Here is a 19,127-nt window from a genome sequence, read left to right on the forward strand (position 1 = left end):
TCATTTTGTCCTCAGTCTAGGAAAAGAAAAGTTTCCTTTTGTTTTTTTTGTTTGATTTGAGTTTATCATAGTCATTCAAACTCAATGATCGAAAATGATGAGTTTAACAAAATTTAAAGAAAAGAATAAAAAAAATCGAATATTTATATTATATATATAAAAGGAAGTCTCAACGAACTAATCGAATATTTATATTACATATATAAAAGGAAGTCTCAACGAACTTTCACATTTGACCACATGAAAGTTGTGAAAGGGCTTTCAACAGTACTTTCAAATTTTATCACGTGGACCTTAAAGAAGAGAAGTTGTGATGTGTTTAGTGGTGGATCGCATTGAAGGATATAAATTGGACAGATCATGTACAACGCATGAGTTTATCTTCAGTATCATATGCAAAAGTTGTTGAGATGTAGCGGGGCAACAGTGTTTAGACACTTTACCAATTACAAAAGCATTATAGGGCGTTAGGTGAGCTGTTCTGATGCTAATTTGGGTGATTGAAGGGAACATATACTGCATTCTTTTGGAACATAGTTTTGTTTTAGCACATGCTTTCAGTTTTATGTTTTGGCCGAAGGAATAATCAACCTGCGAGGAGGGACCAGGTCCCGTTCAAGAAGAAAATGTTGAGAGAGTAAGAATTCAGAGAATTCGAGCGGCAGAGCTTTTCTTTTTTCTTTTTAATTGTTTTGGAGAAGATTTAAACCTTAGACATTGAACTAGCTTTTGTGCAAGCGTTTGAAGCTCTAAATTTTATCAATCTACTCTAAATTTACAGCTTGAACAAATGTGATGTATCAAGCTTCCATTCATTTATCTTACGTTATTTTATATACTGAACAAAGTCAATCTGGAATTTAAGTTCATAAATTAAGGCAAAAGACCAATCGCAGGTTATACAACGGTGGACAATAATTGTTAATCTCATTACATGTAATATAGTAAGAAATAAAACTCAAAACTATTATGAAATTAACGAGACACCATTCACATCTCCTAAGCGTAATTCAAAATTAACAAGATACCTCATTACTACTGCAATCAAGAAAAGGATTAGAGGTGTGCATATATAGGAGGAGAGGTATTGATTTTGGACATTAGGGATTTGGAGTAAATTAAAAACTGAAGCCGTTGGTTTGCTGTCAGCTTGTCAACATCGAGGGCTTGTTACGACCAGTCTTGTAATTGCAAATAGTGGTTTTTTATATTTTAATAATCCATTTAAAAAGGATTTTATGGACGTCAGTCTTCCTTGAAATCTTTGACTGAATTTTATATTCTGTGGATAGTGCTGGGTAGCACTGGCTGGTGATGTAGTGATTAAACGCTGCTCAATAGTAATTTTTCTTGACCGCGATTTCTCCCTTTCCCTTTCCATAATGGAAGAAAGAAAATCGTGGCATTTAATTACTCGTCCAAGAAAGTTTGTTGCTTTTATAACTTTCACCAAATTAAATAGCATGAAGGCAACCATATTTTACTTCCAAAAACAATATTAAACATCTCGCTTATTCTTTCAAGATTAATACCTGAAGTCTCTAATTTAAAATACTAAAATTTTAATATTTAAGAAGGGGATAATTGTCTTCAAGGATCTCTTTAAATAGTTACTGGTAATATTGTCTTTTAAATAATAATTAAGTTAGAGACTATAGATTTTGATTAAATAAATTGTTGGAGAGAATATATTTAAATTTAATATCACTTTTTTTTAGAAAAGATGTGATTACAATTAAATTATTTCTCCAATATCATGTAAAATGACCTTGTGATTATATATATATATATTCATAAAAAATACAAACTGAATTACAATGGTCTTATATATCTATATAGAATGCTTAAAAAAGGATTATAAATTTTTTAAATTTTAAAAAAGAAAAATTCAAATTTAAATTTGTAGATAAAAAATGTATACACTTATTATTAAATCAAATATTTGAATATACTATAAGTTTTATACAAAACAAAATGTCACAATGTTCTTCCAATTATTGGTCAAGATTATTTTAATTAACTTCTCAAGTTTTTACTATATTAATATATGGTAGTTTTGTAGACCATCTCGAAATTACATTGTTGAAAGAAATTCGTTACGAGATTAAAAATTAAAATTGGAGTCGACCCAAAACATTTTATTTTATATAAGAAATTAATAACCACTAGGAAAGGAGCAGCTAATTAGCAATCACCACCAGTTTCCTTGCAAATAAAATACTAGGAAAATTCACATCTTCTAGAGATCTTCTCTTGATACTGCTGGTATTACGGCTTAACCTTTTTCTGTTCAACCGACCAAACCCTGGAAACGGAAAACGGCTCGTTTTTCTGGGGTGTTTTTTTCCTCAAGATCTCCAACGGTCTGCATCAAGCTTCAAGACGAAATCAATTAATGCATTTACAAACATGAATTTTGTTTGTTTTGTCGTTTCAAATGATTTTTACTGTATATTTCTCTGCTGTTCGTATTGACTAAAGACAGTTGAACAACTTTCAAAAGTACCTTGAAATCGATATGTCATCATAAAATTGTAAATTTTCTACCCGTTCGGCCGTTTTAAATCATTGTTTGGTTGCTTTTATGTTTTTTTTAATAGAATAATGTTTTTGGTAATAAGCACATGATTAATTACTTGGCCTCAATTTACGTATGAACAAAGACAAAATATTTGACTTATCCATCCCTTGGCTTGTCACACTTGTCAAAAAGAACTTTTAGGATTCTTGTTTTCCTGCTCTACATTGAAGAGACAAAAAGAAGATATTCAAATGTGTCGCCCTTTTCACTGGAAACAAAATCATTCTTGTTTTACTATCTTTTAGCCTTCCGAGAACTGTACGAAAAATGAATATTTCTTTTAAGGCCTCTTACTCATTCCGGCACAGAATAAATTTTGTTTTGTTATTAGTATTACTTTTCTTCCTAATTGTTTTATATATAAATTTCTTTTTAATATATAATAATTGAGTGTTTTGATTAATATAATATGAATGAGTTACATATTCAATATTTACTTCAAAACATGTCTTTGATAATACAAGAGTATGCATAGTGATATGTGTATGGAAAATAAAAGAATGCTTTTTGAATTGTTTCGCTTACAGGGCTGACAAGCAAGAGAACAGAAACTAGGACTAAAAATTAAGATAAAAATAATGGAAAAGTAAGCCTAAAAATACTAAAAAGTTAAAAAGTCCCTCCAAGCGTTTTGTTGAAGAGTAAGGCATTCAGACTTTAGAATAGCGATAATTAGATAGATAGGACACCCCACGTGTTGCATGCGGACTCTGCGCTCATCCAAAAGCCTGCTACTCGACTTACACGTACTTACTTATTAATGTCGGAATCACCAAGTCAAGTCAAATCCTAACTTCGAATGGAATTAATGTGCTTCAGCAAACTCGTTTAATTTTTTATCCATAACGCTCATAATTGATGGCATGTCGACGAGAGATGTGATCAATAAGTGTATGTATATAGTAGGATTTGCTTTTCTAATCAAAGATTTAAAAAAAAAAGATTTTTTCGAACCATTTTATTAATTTGTTTGTCTTTCAGCTTTGTTTTAGTTGGCTAAGTTTCTAGAAGCATGTGTCGACAATTTTCCTTGGCCTAACCAATGTGCGCAAGTCATTAACTAATTAGATTTTGAGGACAAAATTGTTAAACTTCCTAATTTGTAGTTTAATATATTGTCTCCGTGTAGAGTAGTCTAAATGATCATGTCGTCTTTGTTTAAACCGCGTAGAGCATAATTTATTTTTATTTTTGTTTTTGGTTTTTTGAAGAGCATCAAAGATGTAGAATTTATTCATATATGGGAGGAGTAAATTGTATGGAGTGACAAACAGGTCTACCTCCATGCAAACACACCTCAAGCAGCATCTCTAATGGTTATATTAATCTGAACTCACAGCATTTGAACAAAAGTAACTCAAAACAACAACAACATAAGTGTAATCTCCCTAACAAGATGGAGCAATTACAATTTCAAACACAACTAGCTACTAAGAAAAACTAGCGTTATCCTCGGGCTTTTCAAACTCAAGTACCTTCCATGATTTAAGGATCAATGCTACCTTTAATCCACTTATCCAAACAAGGTTAGAGTTAGTCAACTTTTATTGGGATCAAAGACGAAGAGAAATAAGAATAAAAAATTATAAAAAACAACATATTGAATCTAACTGACAATCAAAAGACTTATTATTTTTTTTTTTAAAAATTAACAATCAAAAGATTTATAATAGACAATAATTTTACATAACATGTAAATAAAAAAAAATTGCATAAGAATGGGTTGATATGGCCGCGTTTGAGATAAACACGACGAATTTCATCCCTTTCATTGATAGGAAATTCTCATATCATTGATCGTAATCCAAGATGAGGTTCTACATGAAAAGTATTTATTTCTTCAGTATTGATTCTTGGTTTTAATTCACATTACTCTTGTTCATGAGTTGAAGTATTGAGACTTGATGGCTCAAGTGTAAGAGAATCATTTGGACGATTTGCATATTTTATTTTAAAGAATTTGTCAATTATTTTCAACTTACTCATATTTTAATTAAACTTGAAAAAGAAACTAATGTGGTCAACACTCAATATTCTTATTTTATTTTTAATTAAACTTAAAATACTAAATATAAAATTATAATGCATAAAATATAAATAGTTAAATATGATATATATATAATTTTATATAATTATTTATATAGATAAAAGAAAACTTTATCTCTTTTTAATTTCACACAATGGTGGTGAGTGGTCCATATCCTTCCTTGTCCAAGCTCCTAAATTTCTTTTGAAAAATAAAGTGTATTTTGATAGTGAGTTATATAGAAAAAAGTAAAGTAAAATAAAAAAAAAAGAGAAGAGAAAGAGGAAAAGGTGTGGAGAAACTTAAGAATTAAGGTAAAGTTGAGTAAAGCGGTGAGGTCATTTTATTTTTTTATATGTATTAATTATTAAATAAAAAAATTATTTTGAGAGGATCATTAAAAATTACATATAATAAATAAAAAATTTCAAAAATTTTGAAAGGGCCACAACTCCCATAAATATGCTGCCTTTCGCTCCTGATTAAAAAATATATAATAAATAAATAAATTTAAAATTTTTGGAGGGGCAATAAACTACCCTCTGCCCTTGCATCTAACCAAAAGAGATTTGATTACCATTCTCGATGGCTAAACCAATTCTTGATGTCACGTGAGAAAAACATTTACTACTTATCTCAAAAGGGCTTAAGATGTTATTCGAAACTTTGGAGCACCTTTTACTTTGCCAAAATGTAAAAACCAATTTATGAAGGTCGTCACTATTTTTCTCCACAATGATGCATCTCCATAAGTTGTCTTGTTTGTTTTTGTATCACCGAACCTTTTTATGTAGTAAGGTCTTGTTTTTCACCGGAAGATCAATAAACTTGAGTTTGCCATGCTCCCTAGACCCGCACACTGTCTCCCAATTCACAAAATTGATACTCAGGGCTGAGGATGCTTTGCATAGAATTTCCTTTGTATCTTGTCTAGCTCATTTTTTACCCCCTGTGACATATTACAGAGAGAGAGAAAAAAATAGAGAGACTTGTTGATCACTAACCTTAATAATGTGACTTTTCCCTTAATATAGAGAAGCTTAGATTTCCAAGTAGTTAGTATAGTTCCAAATGTCTCCATTATCGGTTTCCAAATTTTCAACAACTTCTAGTAAGCCCCTAAAGGGTGGCCTAATTAAGAAGTAGGAAGCTTACCAACCTTGCAAGATATTCGATCTACCAAGTAGCCTCAGTTTGTTCATCAATACAAGTGCCAAAAAGCAATTTTCCTAAATTTTGATTTTGAACCTTGAAATAATATGGAAACATTTTATAACTTTTTTAATGTTCACCAAGTTGTCCCATTCTATTTTGAAAAATATCATGGTATCCTCGACATATTCAAGGTGTGAGATTGTGAGTCAGTTATTCCCAATGTCGATTCCCTTGCATATTTCTTTCTCCAATACTTTGCTCATAATGGCATTGAAAAGCTTTCGTTACAATATTAAAAAAAAAAAGAGGATAGAAGCCATTTTTACCTCAAACCTCTACCCATTTTGAATTGTCTCATCGATGAGTCATTGACAAGCACTAGTATCTGAACAATTATGACACAGGCCTTCATCCATCTATGTCATCTACTCTTGAACCTTATCTTACACATAATCGATTCAAGAAAGTTCAAGTTCAAACTATCATAGGCTTTCTTCAAATCTACTTTGAGAAGCACCCCACTTTTATTATTATTTTTAATAAAATCAATTGTTTCGTTTGAGATCAACATGTTGTAGACACCAAAAAATAAATAAAAAAATTAAATTATAATAAAATAAAATAAAATATAAAATATAAAATATAAAATATAAATAAAGAAAATAATTAAAAAAAAAAGAAAAGGTATGGCCAGGCGTACGCCCAGCCATCCCTTCCCCCAACCACCACGCATGATGGGGTTCTGGCCACCAACTCCCTGGTGCCAGAACCCCATCGTCGGGTTGTCCAAATTTTTGGACAACTCGGCTTTTTTAAGGCTCACCTGCAAAACCAAACGGGAGGGAGGAAAAAGAAAAACACAAAAAAAACAGAGCAAAGAAAAAAAGAAGAAGAGAGAGGGAGAGAAAAGAGGAGAAGAGTGCGACGCCCCGGCAGGGAGAAAGAAGAGAAAGAGAAGGAGGAAGAAAGAAAGAGGAAAAAGAAAGAAGAAGCCAACGGGGGAAAGAAAGGAGAAGAAAGAGAAAAGAAAAAGAAAGAGAAGAAGGGGGGAGCGGCCAGGAGAGAAAGAAAGAAAGAAAGAGAAAGAAAGAAGAAAGAGAAAAGAAAAAGAAAGAGAGAAGAAAGGGGGAGCGGCTGGGAGAGAAAGAAAGAGAAAAAAAGAAAGAGAGAAAGAAAAAGAAGAAAAAAAGAAAAAAAAAGAAAAAAAATGGAGAAAGGTTCAAACGGCATTGGGCTTTCTTTTTAAGGAAGAGAGATTTTTTTTTTTGGGCTTTCAACAACTCAATTAATTGAAAAGCTTGGTGGGCTGTACACAAATTGTTTGGGTTATTGTTAGAATCCAAATCAGGTAAAAATTTAATCTTTTTTTTATGCATGCATTATGAATTATGTTACTTGGGTTTGGTCCAATTTATTTGATTGAATATGTAATTAGATGGCATAAAATTAAGCTAAATTATTTAGTATAGTGTCTTAAGATTTACTTTAGATAATATTTTAAAGTATAGTATTAATAATAAAAAAAAAAAGAGGTTTAAATAGAAGGAAATATTTATAGTATAAATATATTAGATACTTGTAAGTATAATAAAATATAATTATTATAAAGTTACAATGATTATTTTGAGTGACCCGATGATAGAATTTCACTTAAAAAAGGGCAAAGAGTTGTTTTTTTTTTTTTGGTGGATTTATTAGGTGAGGAGTTCGAAAGGATTTTCACCGAAGCGTCGAGATGAATCCAACTCCAGCACTCCAATACTCATTAACTCAAATAATCATTGCTAAAATAATAATATATATTAAGAAAAATAAATCTACATAATATTACATTTAAATCTAGGTTAGTGTAGTTAGTTAATTAGCAAATAAATATCATTAAATAAAATTAAGTTAACCATTAATTTAATTAATTGTTTATTCGACAAGTTATATAATCAAGTTAAATGTTAATCAACAATGTTAGTTAAAAGATACGGATCTAAATAAAAAATAGAAAAAAAATAATAATAAAAATAAATAAATAATCCATAAAAAATAAAAAAATAAATATATAAATAAGGTGATAAATTATTGGATGAATTATGAACCGCTTAAATCAATAAACGCGATCATATAGGCATCATCATCTTATACTGTCATAGCACGCCACATTTATCTTGCAAATGGTGCGAAAATTTCGATGATGGGATTTTCTCGAAGAGCTTGTAGAGACGAGTTCTTCCGGGGATATCTCTAGGTGAGAAAAATTTTGAGACTTCACCAAAGCGTTGGGATGCTCTTCGAATAATTTTCCAATAAAAGATTACCGACTCCATCATTTAAAATAAACAAGTCATGACATCATTTTACGCTTGCATCATATGCATACGTAAAATCAAATAAAAAACTCAGTCTGTCAATTTAATAAAAATTTAATTAATAAAGTAGGAATTAAATTAAGAAAAGGCTATATTAAGATAACTTAAGATTAAATGGTACCGTTCGTGGAACGGGCACCACGGAGGTACTAACCCTTCTCCGTGCGTAACCGCACTCCCGAACCCATCTCTAAAAACATGGACCAGTTCTCGTTCTGTCGACGAATCTAAAATCAATTTAGAACTTCGTCGATAGAATCGGATTAATAGGTGACCAATCACACCTTAAATAAAAAAAAATTGGTGGCGACTCCTAAACAGATTTAATTTTCGCTCGCGTCTGGCAGACGGGTTCCCGGACCCACACGTTACGACACATGTAATATATAAGTTACCTACCTTTTATAAATGTAAATTGATTACTACCAATTACCTCATGTGCCGCTCAACTGTATGACAAAGTATTATTAGTCCTCTTTCCTCCACGAACAAAATTTTCTTATAGGTTTCGTTGTCTTGGAGTGATAGTGAGAAACGATAAATGTATCTCACTTTGGTTTGATAAATAGTTGGATGATATGGTACTCAAAGATGTCTATCTAGGAAGTTTTGCTCTTTCAATCAACAAATAGGGCAAATTAGTGGACTTCGGCACTTAGGAAAATAAAAAGTGCCAACGAAAGATGGTTCATGAGACAATTGTTTGGGTGGGAGTTCAACCAATGGTCCCATCTGTGGAGTAACTTGGGGGGAGCATACATTGAGTGAAAATTTGCCTGGAGTTGTGTGGAGAAAGACAACTAGTAGGATCTATACAGCCAAATCATTTTGCAAGAAGGTTTACAATAGTATAGATAAAGAGATGGGATATGGAAGTAAATTTGGGGGGTGGGGGGGTGGCATGTACTATGACACAAGCTCATGTTTTCAAACCAAAAAACATGTCTAATAAGTTGAAGAAAGCCCCTGTTTATATACTTAAAACTCACCCCGTCTCTTATTAATGTGGGATCCATGATATTTTACTCATTCAATTGAGCAACGCTCTCGTTGCACTGGCTCTTTACCCATAAACGGGTCTACTTCAATCATTGAATCTTTCATGGGATCCCATATTAGAGAAGATTTTAAGTCTACTTTGATATCACTTGTTACGAACTCACGTTTCTAACCAAAAGACATATTTGACAAGTAGAGAAAAGTCCATGTTTATATATTCACAATTCACTTCATCTCTTATGGATGTGAGATTCATCACATATCTCACAGAATATAAAAAAATTGATGCTTGGGAAAATTACTTTCAAATGGAAATTGGCTAGAAAGGGTCCTGTGATGAAATGACTACTTACATTTTTAAGCACCTTTTCTTTGAGTGTGACGAAGCTTGGAAAAGATTTTTGGACTTTGTTGTGTGACAAATGGAGCTACAAGTGGACTAATTCGAGAGACAAACCCTTCTTCTCAACATGGGTCTTGATAAACTTTAAAGAGAGTGAGAGGAAAATCTAGGTGATGGCCTTCTTTGCAATATCTTGGTCTCTTTGGTTGTTCTCTAATGATATGGTGTTCCAAGGAAAGACATGGATCGATCCAAGGCAGCTTTTCGTCCTTATTAAACTTAGAATTGCTTAGCAAGTTAAGGCAAAATGGCCTAACGAGAACAATTCTACCCTTGATATCAATGGCTTTCTTATGAATACACGGTTTTGGGGAAAACTAAGAATGCAAGATTGATGACAATTTGGACCTTCCATCCTTTCATCATTCTAATAGGTCCCTTCTACTGTTTATTGTCATTCTCAGTTGAGACCATTTGTTACTTTCACTGGTAGCTTCCTTGATGAAGATATGTCTCCCATCAATCCTACGGTTGTTTCTCATACCATTTACCCTTTGCAACTCCCCTTCTTCCCTATACCTCACAAAGGTAAACTTCGATTGTCCACCAAGGTAGTTCTTAATGACGATCTCCATCTGTCCAAATCAACAATTTCCTTTCGCCTCCATTACCGTTCTCCATCATCAGTCAAGTTCCTATTGTTCCTCCCTTAGAACGCTGACACCTTCACATTTTTCTACCTAATTCAGAGATTTGGCTAGACATCGGAAAGATTATTGGATGCTATCAAAGGGAGCTTTTGTTTTGAGAAAATTTCCAACAATCACTTTATGTATATAAATTTTTAATTAATTTATTACAAAGGTAATGAATTTTTTTTAAAAAAAAAATTTACAAGAAAACAGATGATTATTTAGTAGTAGAATTTGTCATTACTTGTATATGACATAATTAATATGACTAAGTAAACAAGGTAAAATAAATTAAAACTAAAAGAAAATCAATATGAAGTTGAAGAAATGACCAACACATGTAGACAAGGCAAAAGTCAAATTAACCTAGGCCCAAAGTAGGTCCTTACCAAATACTATTCAAATTTGAAGGATATATATACTCCTCCTATGCATATATACAGTACGTTTATATATATATATATATATATATATAATACCTAAACTAAAGACCTTAAATGGGTAAGGTTCAATTTTGAAATCTCATATTAGAATCCTAAAAAGAGAAGTATTAGAATTGATGTAATGAACCCTCTCTTGCTCTTGAGCTTCCTCATATGTACCAAATAAAGAAAGTTCCCCGTGTGTGTGTGTGTAGTCCAATTCCGAATTCAATTGACTAGCAAAACCCAATAAATCATTTAAAAGTTGTGTCATTATTCATATGTTTATCTTTTAGATCATTGGTTATTCAATCTTAATCTTTTTTTTATATATAAAAAATTGTAATTTTTAATTTATTGATTTTTTTTATTAAAAAGAAAAACCCCTTATCAAGATTCAGGAGCCCCTTCTCTTTTTTTCCTCTGTTTTTATTCGGAACAATGGCAATATTTAATTTCTTGAAAGAGAAGGCTTATAAAACAAGGCAAATCTACACAGATATATATTTGATTTTTTTTTTTAATTTAGGGTAGGTGGCTTTTCAGCTAATACACATAAAAATACAGTGTCCACAACGGACTTTATAATATGGGTAGAGATATCAGTTCATATCTCATCTTATACCTGATCGAGGATTATAGGGAATCTTGACATATTCGGCCCCATCCCAAGATCTCACACCCTAACAAACGTATCCACTGCTTTTGCCTGCCCTCTTATTGCCGCCTAGGCAGAAAAGCCTGTCTCTTATCTCAGACAAAAGTTAAAACAGCATCAATACAAAGCAAAGGAATACTACCCTTAAATGCTCCCTTTACACCAAGGCCATGGATCAGATGTTCTTCCAGGTTTCTTCCAACTCCGACCCTCAGAACACAACCCCACAGGATAAGAATTTGGATTATGTTCTACCCGTGGATGGGACTAGTAATCTGCACAGCAATATGAGAAGTAGAGGCCAGCAACGAAAATTATTGGCGAGTGACAAGAGCGAAAATAGTAATGATGATAATAAGAAAAAGTTGATGCATAGGGATATTGAAAGGCAAAGGAGGCAAGAAATGGCCACCCTTTACGCCTCTCTTCGAACTCTACTCCCTCTTGAGTATATCAAGGTGAACAGCTTGTATCTAACTTAATCTTCTTCTTATATATGTTCAATTATGCAGATTTACTTTTCAAAACTTAATCAAATTAGTAGATATATGCCCTTTTTTGCTTTTTTACATCAGTACTGCTATAGCTGCTTACTATTCTTTTTTTTCTTCTTCTATGATTGAAGAAACTGCGCTCTGGGTTTGCCATAATTATGAGTTTAGGGTTACTTTTCATGGGGTTTCAGGGAAAGCGTGCAATATCAGATCACATGAACGGGGCAGTGTGCTATATAAAAGACCTGCAGAAGAGGATCGATGAACTGAGTGCCAAGAGAAATGAGTTAAAGAAGCTATCCAATTCGAGTTGTTTTGACCAAGGGATGAGCTCGAACGACTCTTTCCCAAGCAGTGCTGTAGTTCGCCAATCTTTGAATGGTGTTGAAGTTGTGATCAGCACTGGCCTTGGAGCTCAAGCTTTGACCCTATCAAGAGTGTTAGAACTACTGCTTGAGGAAGGACTTGATGTTGTTAGCTGTATTTCTACCAGAATTGATGGAGGACTGATTCATACCATCCAATCTGAGGTATAAATCATTCATTAACTACTAGGTCTAGGGGGTTTTTTATGGGGATTAGGCTGCTAACCAAGTGCAACCCTTTATTTGGCTGCTGCAGGTCAGTGATCTGACATACGTTACTGTACCTGGGCTGCAACAGAAACTAAATGAAGAAATTTCATCCTTGAGTCAAATTTCCTAGCTACTAAACCATATTTTGGTGTTGCAGATTCTTCCCATCACAGCTCCCACCTTTTGATTATGTTTTGAGTAAGGTTGGTCTTTTGCTATTTAGTATGACCCATACGATACATCTAATTTTCTACCAATATTTGCGAGGTCTTTTGCTTTCAGAAAAACTAGGTAGAAATTTGAGTATCAAAATAGTAGATCGTCTCTGAATATCTCCAGAAATGAAAATGGTCTAGTTCTCTATTTGTATTGCACATTTATTTTTCCTGTTATCACATGTACCATAGGAGTGGAGTTTATGTGGTGTACTTGTTATCATATTCTCCCTTTTTCAGATAAATGAAGTGATAAACTAGGTACACTTTGTCTTACATATTCATTGCATGCATGTTCAGGAGAACTAGATTTAACTTTATTCTTAAACCAAAACTTTTTTATGCTGTATTTAGCTCCACCTTATATACTGATATCAGAGTCTCAGGATGGCTTTAGTTATGTATTTTATAGGGTAATTTCAGCTATTAGAGAGGTTTGGTTGCTGTATAATTAGCCAAAACTTGTATATGTCTTATATGTGGTTGACTAGAAGCTGATCAGTCACCTATGCAACTCATGATGACATCCATCCACAATCAAGTAGAGTAGTCCTTGGCTCCTTAAAATAGAACACGATTAGAAGATTTACAATCATATTATGTGGATAATGTACAAATTAAATATGCTATTGGAGTTTTACTTTCCATAATGTACAGATTATTGAGGATTATTGGAGAGTCTTTAATGAAATTGACAATTATTGGAGGATTATTGGAGAGTCTTTAATGAAATTGACAATTGTTGGAGGATTATTGGAGAGGTGAAATTGCGTCATACTCTTAGGGAGGCGAATGCACTTGTGGATTCGTTAGCCAAACTTGGGGTGGATAGTGAGGAGATGTTTTTGGCTAGGTGGTAGTTGCAAAATGAATTTTTGCTATGTTGGGACATTCTGCTACTTGGATTCTGGATTTGTCGTTTGGTTCTATGTTGTGAAACAGGTCTGGTCTTTTATTGTTTCCTTGTGCGTGAGCTGTTTGTTGCTCGAAGGCATTTGGAGGTTTATTTGATAAAAAAAGATTTTGCTTTTTTAAATCTCTAGCTGATTTCCATCATTTGATATTCCTATGTGTTGGCATCTGTTTGTAATCACTAGGTGATTGTCCTTGAGAAGATTCTGGGCCGCCTTTTTCTTTTGGTTCTGCTGCTAAGCGGTTCCTTTGATGCACTTTGTCTTTTGATTATCAATGAATTCAGAACTTGACCGAGCCAAAAAAAAAATATTACAGATCATGAGAAAGTTTACCTAAATTCAACAGCTGCTGTTGCAAGCTGCATTAGGGTCAACAAAGGAAATTTCAACCAACAAATGAGAACAAAAATTTGGATAGAAAAACTTAAATGAGCTGTTCAAACTTCTAACATGCCACCAGCTTGTATTAAAGAAATTGCATTATCTTCACAAGTTGCAGTTGGTTGATAGAAGAATAACTTTCAAACATTCAAGAGATTCGAGTGATTTGAATTAAATTTTTTTTTATATATAAATTCTCTTGATACGATTTTTCTGGGTTTAATTTCTATATTCTGTTTCAAAATTGTAAACCTTTTTAGGAGGTTGCTCCTACATGCATGTGTTGGGGTCTCGGAGAGAGTAAAGAGTTAATTAGGCGATATGAGTATATGTTAATTGCTGTAGTTACATTGTACCGCATGCCAAACATTTTTTCACTGGGAACTGGTGTACATGATCAATAGCTAGTCAAAAGATTGTTGGCATCATGAGTTATGTCAAATTTAATTTGGAGGTGCGATTCATTAGCAATATTTATGTGCTAAGAGAGTTACAATATTTTCTTATCGCATATCATAGCTGATATATAGTCAGTGAAAAGAGGGTGCATATACATAACATATAGGATCTAGTTAATTAAAGTCATTCTGGAAAAACATATATACATTTTCTGCATTAGGAGTGTGTGGGGTTGTTTGTGGAGGAAAGGATTACTGGAAATTTAGAGGAAGGAGATAACAAAAACATGAGATATATCGATGTAACCATGCATGAGCTTTTCATGTCTTCAATGGAGGCGGCGGCTCCAATTATTAATACTCTCAAATATTCAAATTAAGGTATGTCTATCCAAATCCCATACAAGGTTCGTGGTTGAAGACATGGCATTGAATTTAGGTACAAAATATTGCCTCCTATACCATTCATTTAAAAATTATATCTCTTCTTCTATCTCTTTGGTTCTTAAAAATGTAAAATCCAATTTCAAATACTCGATACGAATTTATTTATTATGTTTCTTTCGAATGAATTTGTTGATTAACCGACCACTTCTTAATCTGAAACCTTTTGCCTTATGTACCAAAAGAATTAAAAAAGGTAAAGCTTTTACCTTTTTGATGATTATAAAACTTTTAAAGGTATTCATCACATGGCAAAATGATTATTTTTTTCTTTGTTTATAGCTGTTTTGTCTTAGATTTTTCGGAATCGAGCAGAGATAACAGCTAAAAGACAAAGAAATGACCTGAAATTATCTTCAAGCTATCATTTTACCTCTGCCGCCATCCTCAAAGGTAGAGGGAAAAGAATCCAAAACAGGAAGTGTATAGTTCACACTCGGGCATGCATGTTTAACGTTTCCTTTTTAAAAGAAGTTACTATTATCTTCATTATTTTAATTATTCTTAACTAAGTGCTTCCCTCTGCCTAATTAATTGACTAGAAATGCTAACATTAGAGAAAGGTATAAGCAAGTTATAGCCGTGGATGATGGACACCTCTGGTTGGAGTTTTCTATTTGTTTCTATTAGGAGACTTGAATGGTTATTTATAATAAGGATTGCGTGCAAGGGTGAAGGTAGTGACCACTTCACTATATATATATATATATGTGTGGTGGATTACGAGAAAAATTGACAATATTCCACTTTCTTTCTTTTTAAGTTTATTTTCAATTTTCACTTTTTTTTTTTGAGAAGATTCATTTTTTAACGTCTAATTAATACTTCACATGGTTTCTTTTTTATCAAATAATTTTTATTAAATTTCCAAATGTTCATGGCGGCACTTATCCAAAAGAATATTTGTTACAGAGAATGTGATGTTTGATTTTTTTAAAAATAAAAAAAGGTAGTGATGTTTGAAATTAAGAGTGAGTTGATAGCAGTAGACATATAGAAGATATAGAAAGAAAAATTAGGCAGTTAAAATTGAGCCTTTTGGGATGGAGATCTTTTAATTGATGGAATGATGAATAAAGAGAACTGAAACAGAGTGTGGCATTGTCTACCAAGAATTGCAACATACTCGACCGTATACCAAGATTTTGACTCAATCGTGATGTCATTTTCAACGCACTCATTCTGCCTTGCCCCTATTATTATTGAGTCCTTGTTGCCACCGAGTTCTAGATTTGAATCGCCATGTGTCATAATGTCTACCTTCTTCCTTCCTTTTCGGGTCACAATGGAAGATAGGAGCACCCTTCTCCTTCCTAGTAGCCCACCCCACACGTCAGCTAGAGGAAGAGTGTTAGCTCTGCTCAATCTTGTTTCACCCTCCATCACCCCATTTGCCCAGATAACTGTACTCTCAATGCATTAACTCTTTTGCCCAGAGAGAGAAAAATGAGCCGTTGTCTAATTTGTGCTGAATTTCTTCATTACGGAAATCTGCACACAAGGGTCCTTTTTATATGCACTTGCAAACTGAAAAAGAGAGAAAATAACAAACTGAAAATCAGTCAGTTTTAACTAATGACAGTAAAAGTAAAAATCCCAACTACATTACAAAAATACAAACACGTGCTATTTTAATCGAAACGTCACATGCTGAGCACGTGATCCTCTCTGCCGAGCCGGGTTTTCTTTTTTTCGCAGCTTCTCACCTCTGCAATCATGTGTTCTAACCAACCTCCCTTTCATCATTATGACCAATAATTTTGGACAAAGATTAATATTCACCCTCCTATTTCATTTCTTACTATTTACTCACTTAGACATTTTCTTCGACAATAATAATTTAAAGTTACTTAGATGATTAAAAAGTTGAGTGTTAAATTATTGTTGTTAACTCATGATTGGACATCAATGAATGATTTAATGCATTAATGAATGGCTGTTGAAGAAAAACACATTCCTATGCAGAAAAAAAAAAAAAGAAGGCTATTTGTTTTCTTGGAAGTAGTTTTGAAAGTTAGAATTTGTTTGGTAACCGAAAAATAATTTATTGGAGAAAAAAAATTTTTGTGTAAAATATTTTATAAAAAAATTTAATATTTTTTATTGTTTAGATAAACTGTCGAAAACATTTTTTGTTATGTGGATTATTTTATAAAAATATTTTTTATTATGATGGAGTTATGTAGGTGTTAAAATAATAAATAAGAGTTAATTACAAAATAATATTAATATTTGATTTTTCCTAATTTGAAATCAAAATTAAGAATGGAAATGAAAATGGACAAAATTAATAATCATATTTCTCAAAGCAATTACCCACATATCTATAATGAAAATAAACTCTAATTTTCAAAAAAAATTTCACCTTATCACTTTTTTATCATAACTATAAAAATCTAAATATTCATCAATTGTGTAAAATATCCAAAATCTATACTTATAAATATGTATTCATTAAATGACGATCATTAAAATATTTTTTATTATAATTATTAGTAAGATTTAATCTTATTATAAATGTGTATTCATCAAATGATGATCATTGAAATATTTTTTATTATATTAATTAGTAAAATTTATTCCATTTATAAATAAAAAATTTAATTGTATTGAATGGTTTTATTAAAAAAATATTTTTTAATTTTAATAGTATTGTATAATTTAAATATTAATATGTTAAATTAATTTTTTCAAGTTAAATTTTAATATTTTAAGTTAAATATTAATATTCATCAAACTTGTACTCATAAACTTAATATAAAAGTGTTTTCATTGTTCTCTAGAAAATGTCTTCCATGGTTAACCGTATTGACACATAATATGTTTTACATTTGAAATTAATTTTTTGTCTTTCAATAAATATAAATCCTAAAAACATTTTTAAAAAAATATTTTATTACAAAACAAACGGACCCTCATTTGTCAAACTAATTAGTCTGTCTCTCATGTACTAGATATCTCTCCTCCAACTTTCTGGTATTATTTATATAAATAAAACTGTGTTAGGTGTGTGCGTGGGCAATACGATTTGAGATTATGGTCACCTCATTTCCAGACAAGCTTAGGAAAACTCAAATTAGATAACTAGTAAGCCTATATCAACATCCAAATATTCTTTGGGTTCAATTTGTGCGGTTGGGCAGGGGATGGAAACTTAACTTTCCCAAAAGTGGTGGGCATGAGAGAGAACTTACTAATTTGTTTGTCATTCAAGGGTGCAGCATAAACAGCACTAAAGCTACCAATAAGGAAGGGTTGGGTGAAGTTACATGCATCCAGACCTCAACTCATATTGTCTGGTATCACTCTTTAAGCAAAAAATAAAAAAATAAACTGAAAGTCTCTCATTGCCCACTTTCCCTATTATGAGATCCTTAACTTAGGGCTATGCCCAACAATCCATATAAACAAGATAAGTTATTAAAGTAGAAAAGCAAGAATTAGGTCCTAAACCAAAGTCATAAGTTAACAGGATCCCGGATTTTATTAGTGGTTGGGGGACATAGGGCAGTAGGAAACCTATTTCACATGGCGTTGCCTCGAATGATCAACTCATTCACAATGATACAAAGCCCGTACAAACTTTCGAAAAGAATTTCCTTTCTCAATAAGAGAAGGGAATCTCAAAAGATAAAGGGGTTGGCCATCATGAGGAGAGTACTAGGTGAACAAATAAACAATTCAATCATGAAAAGTCTTGGGCACACACTTTAAGCTGCTTGGTTAATTATTTTAAAGACCATTGCTTGAGAATTGAGATCAACAAATAATTAAAATCAAGTGATCAATCACCCTCTCAATGTCATTGGTTACAGTACTTTTCCAATAGGGATTAGTGCTTGCTCGATGGACATGATTGTTACACACCTAATTGTGTGTTCTTTATAGTGATAATATCCACTCCTTGTTATACATCAATTAGTGTAGTTAGAGGGTAAAAGATACGAAACAGCTAAGCTTATCTTCGTATTCTTTTCAAAATCTTTATAGATCATAAGCCTGTCCAACATATAGATTTCCCATAATTATATGAAAATTCGTATCGTCATTAAGATCTTTGCATTGATGCTACAGCCCTCTTTTGCCATTCGTACGCAGTATTTATAGAAGTATTCTCTTTTTGAATCAAAAGATCATTGCCGGTGGCAATTTTAAATTCCCTTTTAGTCTTTTTTTAAAAAAATTTTGGAATGGTTTTTATGTGCATATGGAATTTGTACTTTATTAACAATATGTCACGTGCATGCTACATTAAATTTACAAATTAATGACTTAAAAAAATATATGCACAGTATACAATATTTTCTACTTGTGTGGACACATTCAAATTGCGGCAAAAAATGTAGTCGTAGAAGAATTTTTTTTCGTTTCCATTTGAAATTTGACTTTCACACCGTCTAATTGCACTCTTATGTCCTATTTTTTTCCTCAAAAGGGAGAACAAATAAAGAAACATTAAAGAATGAATAT

General features: G+C 32.2%; 1 protein-coding gene across 2 annotated transcripts; it reads left to right on the forward strand.

The window, feature by feature from the left end:
• Window positions 11,398-12,784, forward strand: LOC18605452 (transcription factor bHLH120). 2 transcript variants are annotated; one of them, XM_007038458.2, is made up of 3 exons: window positions 11,398-11,694; window positions 11,862-12,260; window positions 12,352-12,784. In XM_007038458.2, exons 1-3 carry the CDS (start codon window positions 11,407-11,409, stop codon window positions 12,433-12,435), a joined length of 771 nt encoding a protein of 256 aa, XP_007038520.1. In that variant the 5' UTR covers window positions 11,398-11,406; the 3' UTR covers window positions 12,436-12,784. The 2 variants fall into 2 exon arrangements, with proteins under 2 accessions (XP_007038520.1, XP_017973037.1); XM_018117548.1 differs by having other exon boundaries at window positions 11,922-12,260.

The sequence above is a fragment of the Theobroma cacao genome, chromosome 3 (assembly GCF_000208745.1).
Source record: "Theobroma cacao cultivar B97-61/B2 chromosome 3, Criollo_cocoa_genome_V2, whole genome shotgun sequence".
NCBI lineage: Eukaryota > Viridiplantae > Streptophyta > Magnoliopsida > Malvales > Malvaceae > Theobroma > Theobroma cacao.

Coding starts and splice junctions, on each gene's coding strand:
- LOC18605452 (XM_007038458.2), top strand. CDS start 11,407: ATGGATCAGATGTTCTTCCAGGTTTCTTCCAACTCCGACCCTCAGAAC. Junction 11,695..11,861: donor TCCCTCTTGAGTATATCAAG/GTGAACAGCTTG, acceptor CTATGATTGAAG/AAACTGCGCTCTGGGTTTGC. Junction 12,261..12,351: donor TTCATACCATCCAATCTGAG/GTATAAATCATT, acceptor TGGCTGCTGCAG/GTCAGTGATCTGACATACGT.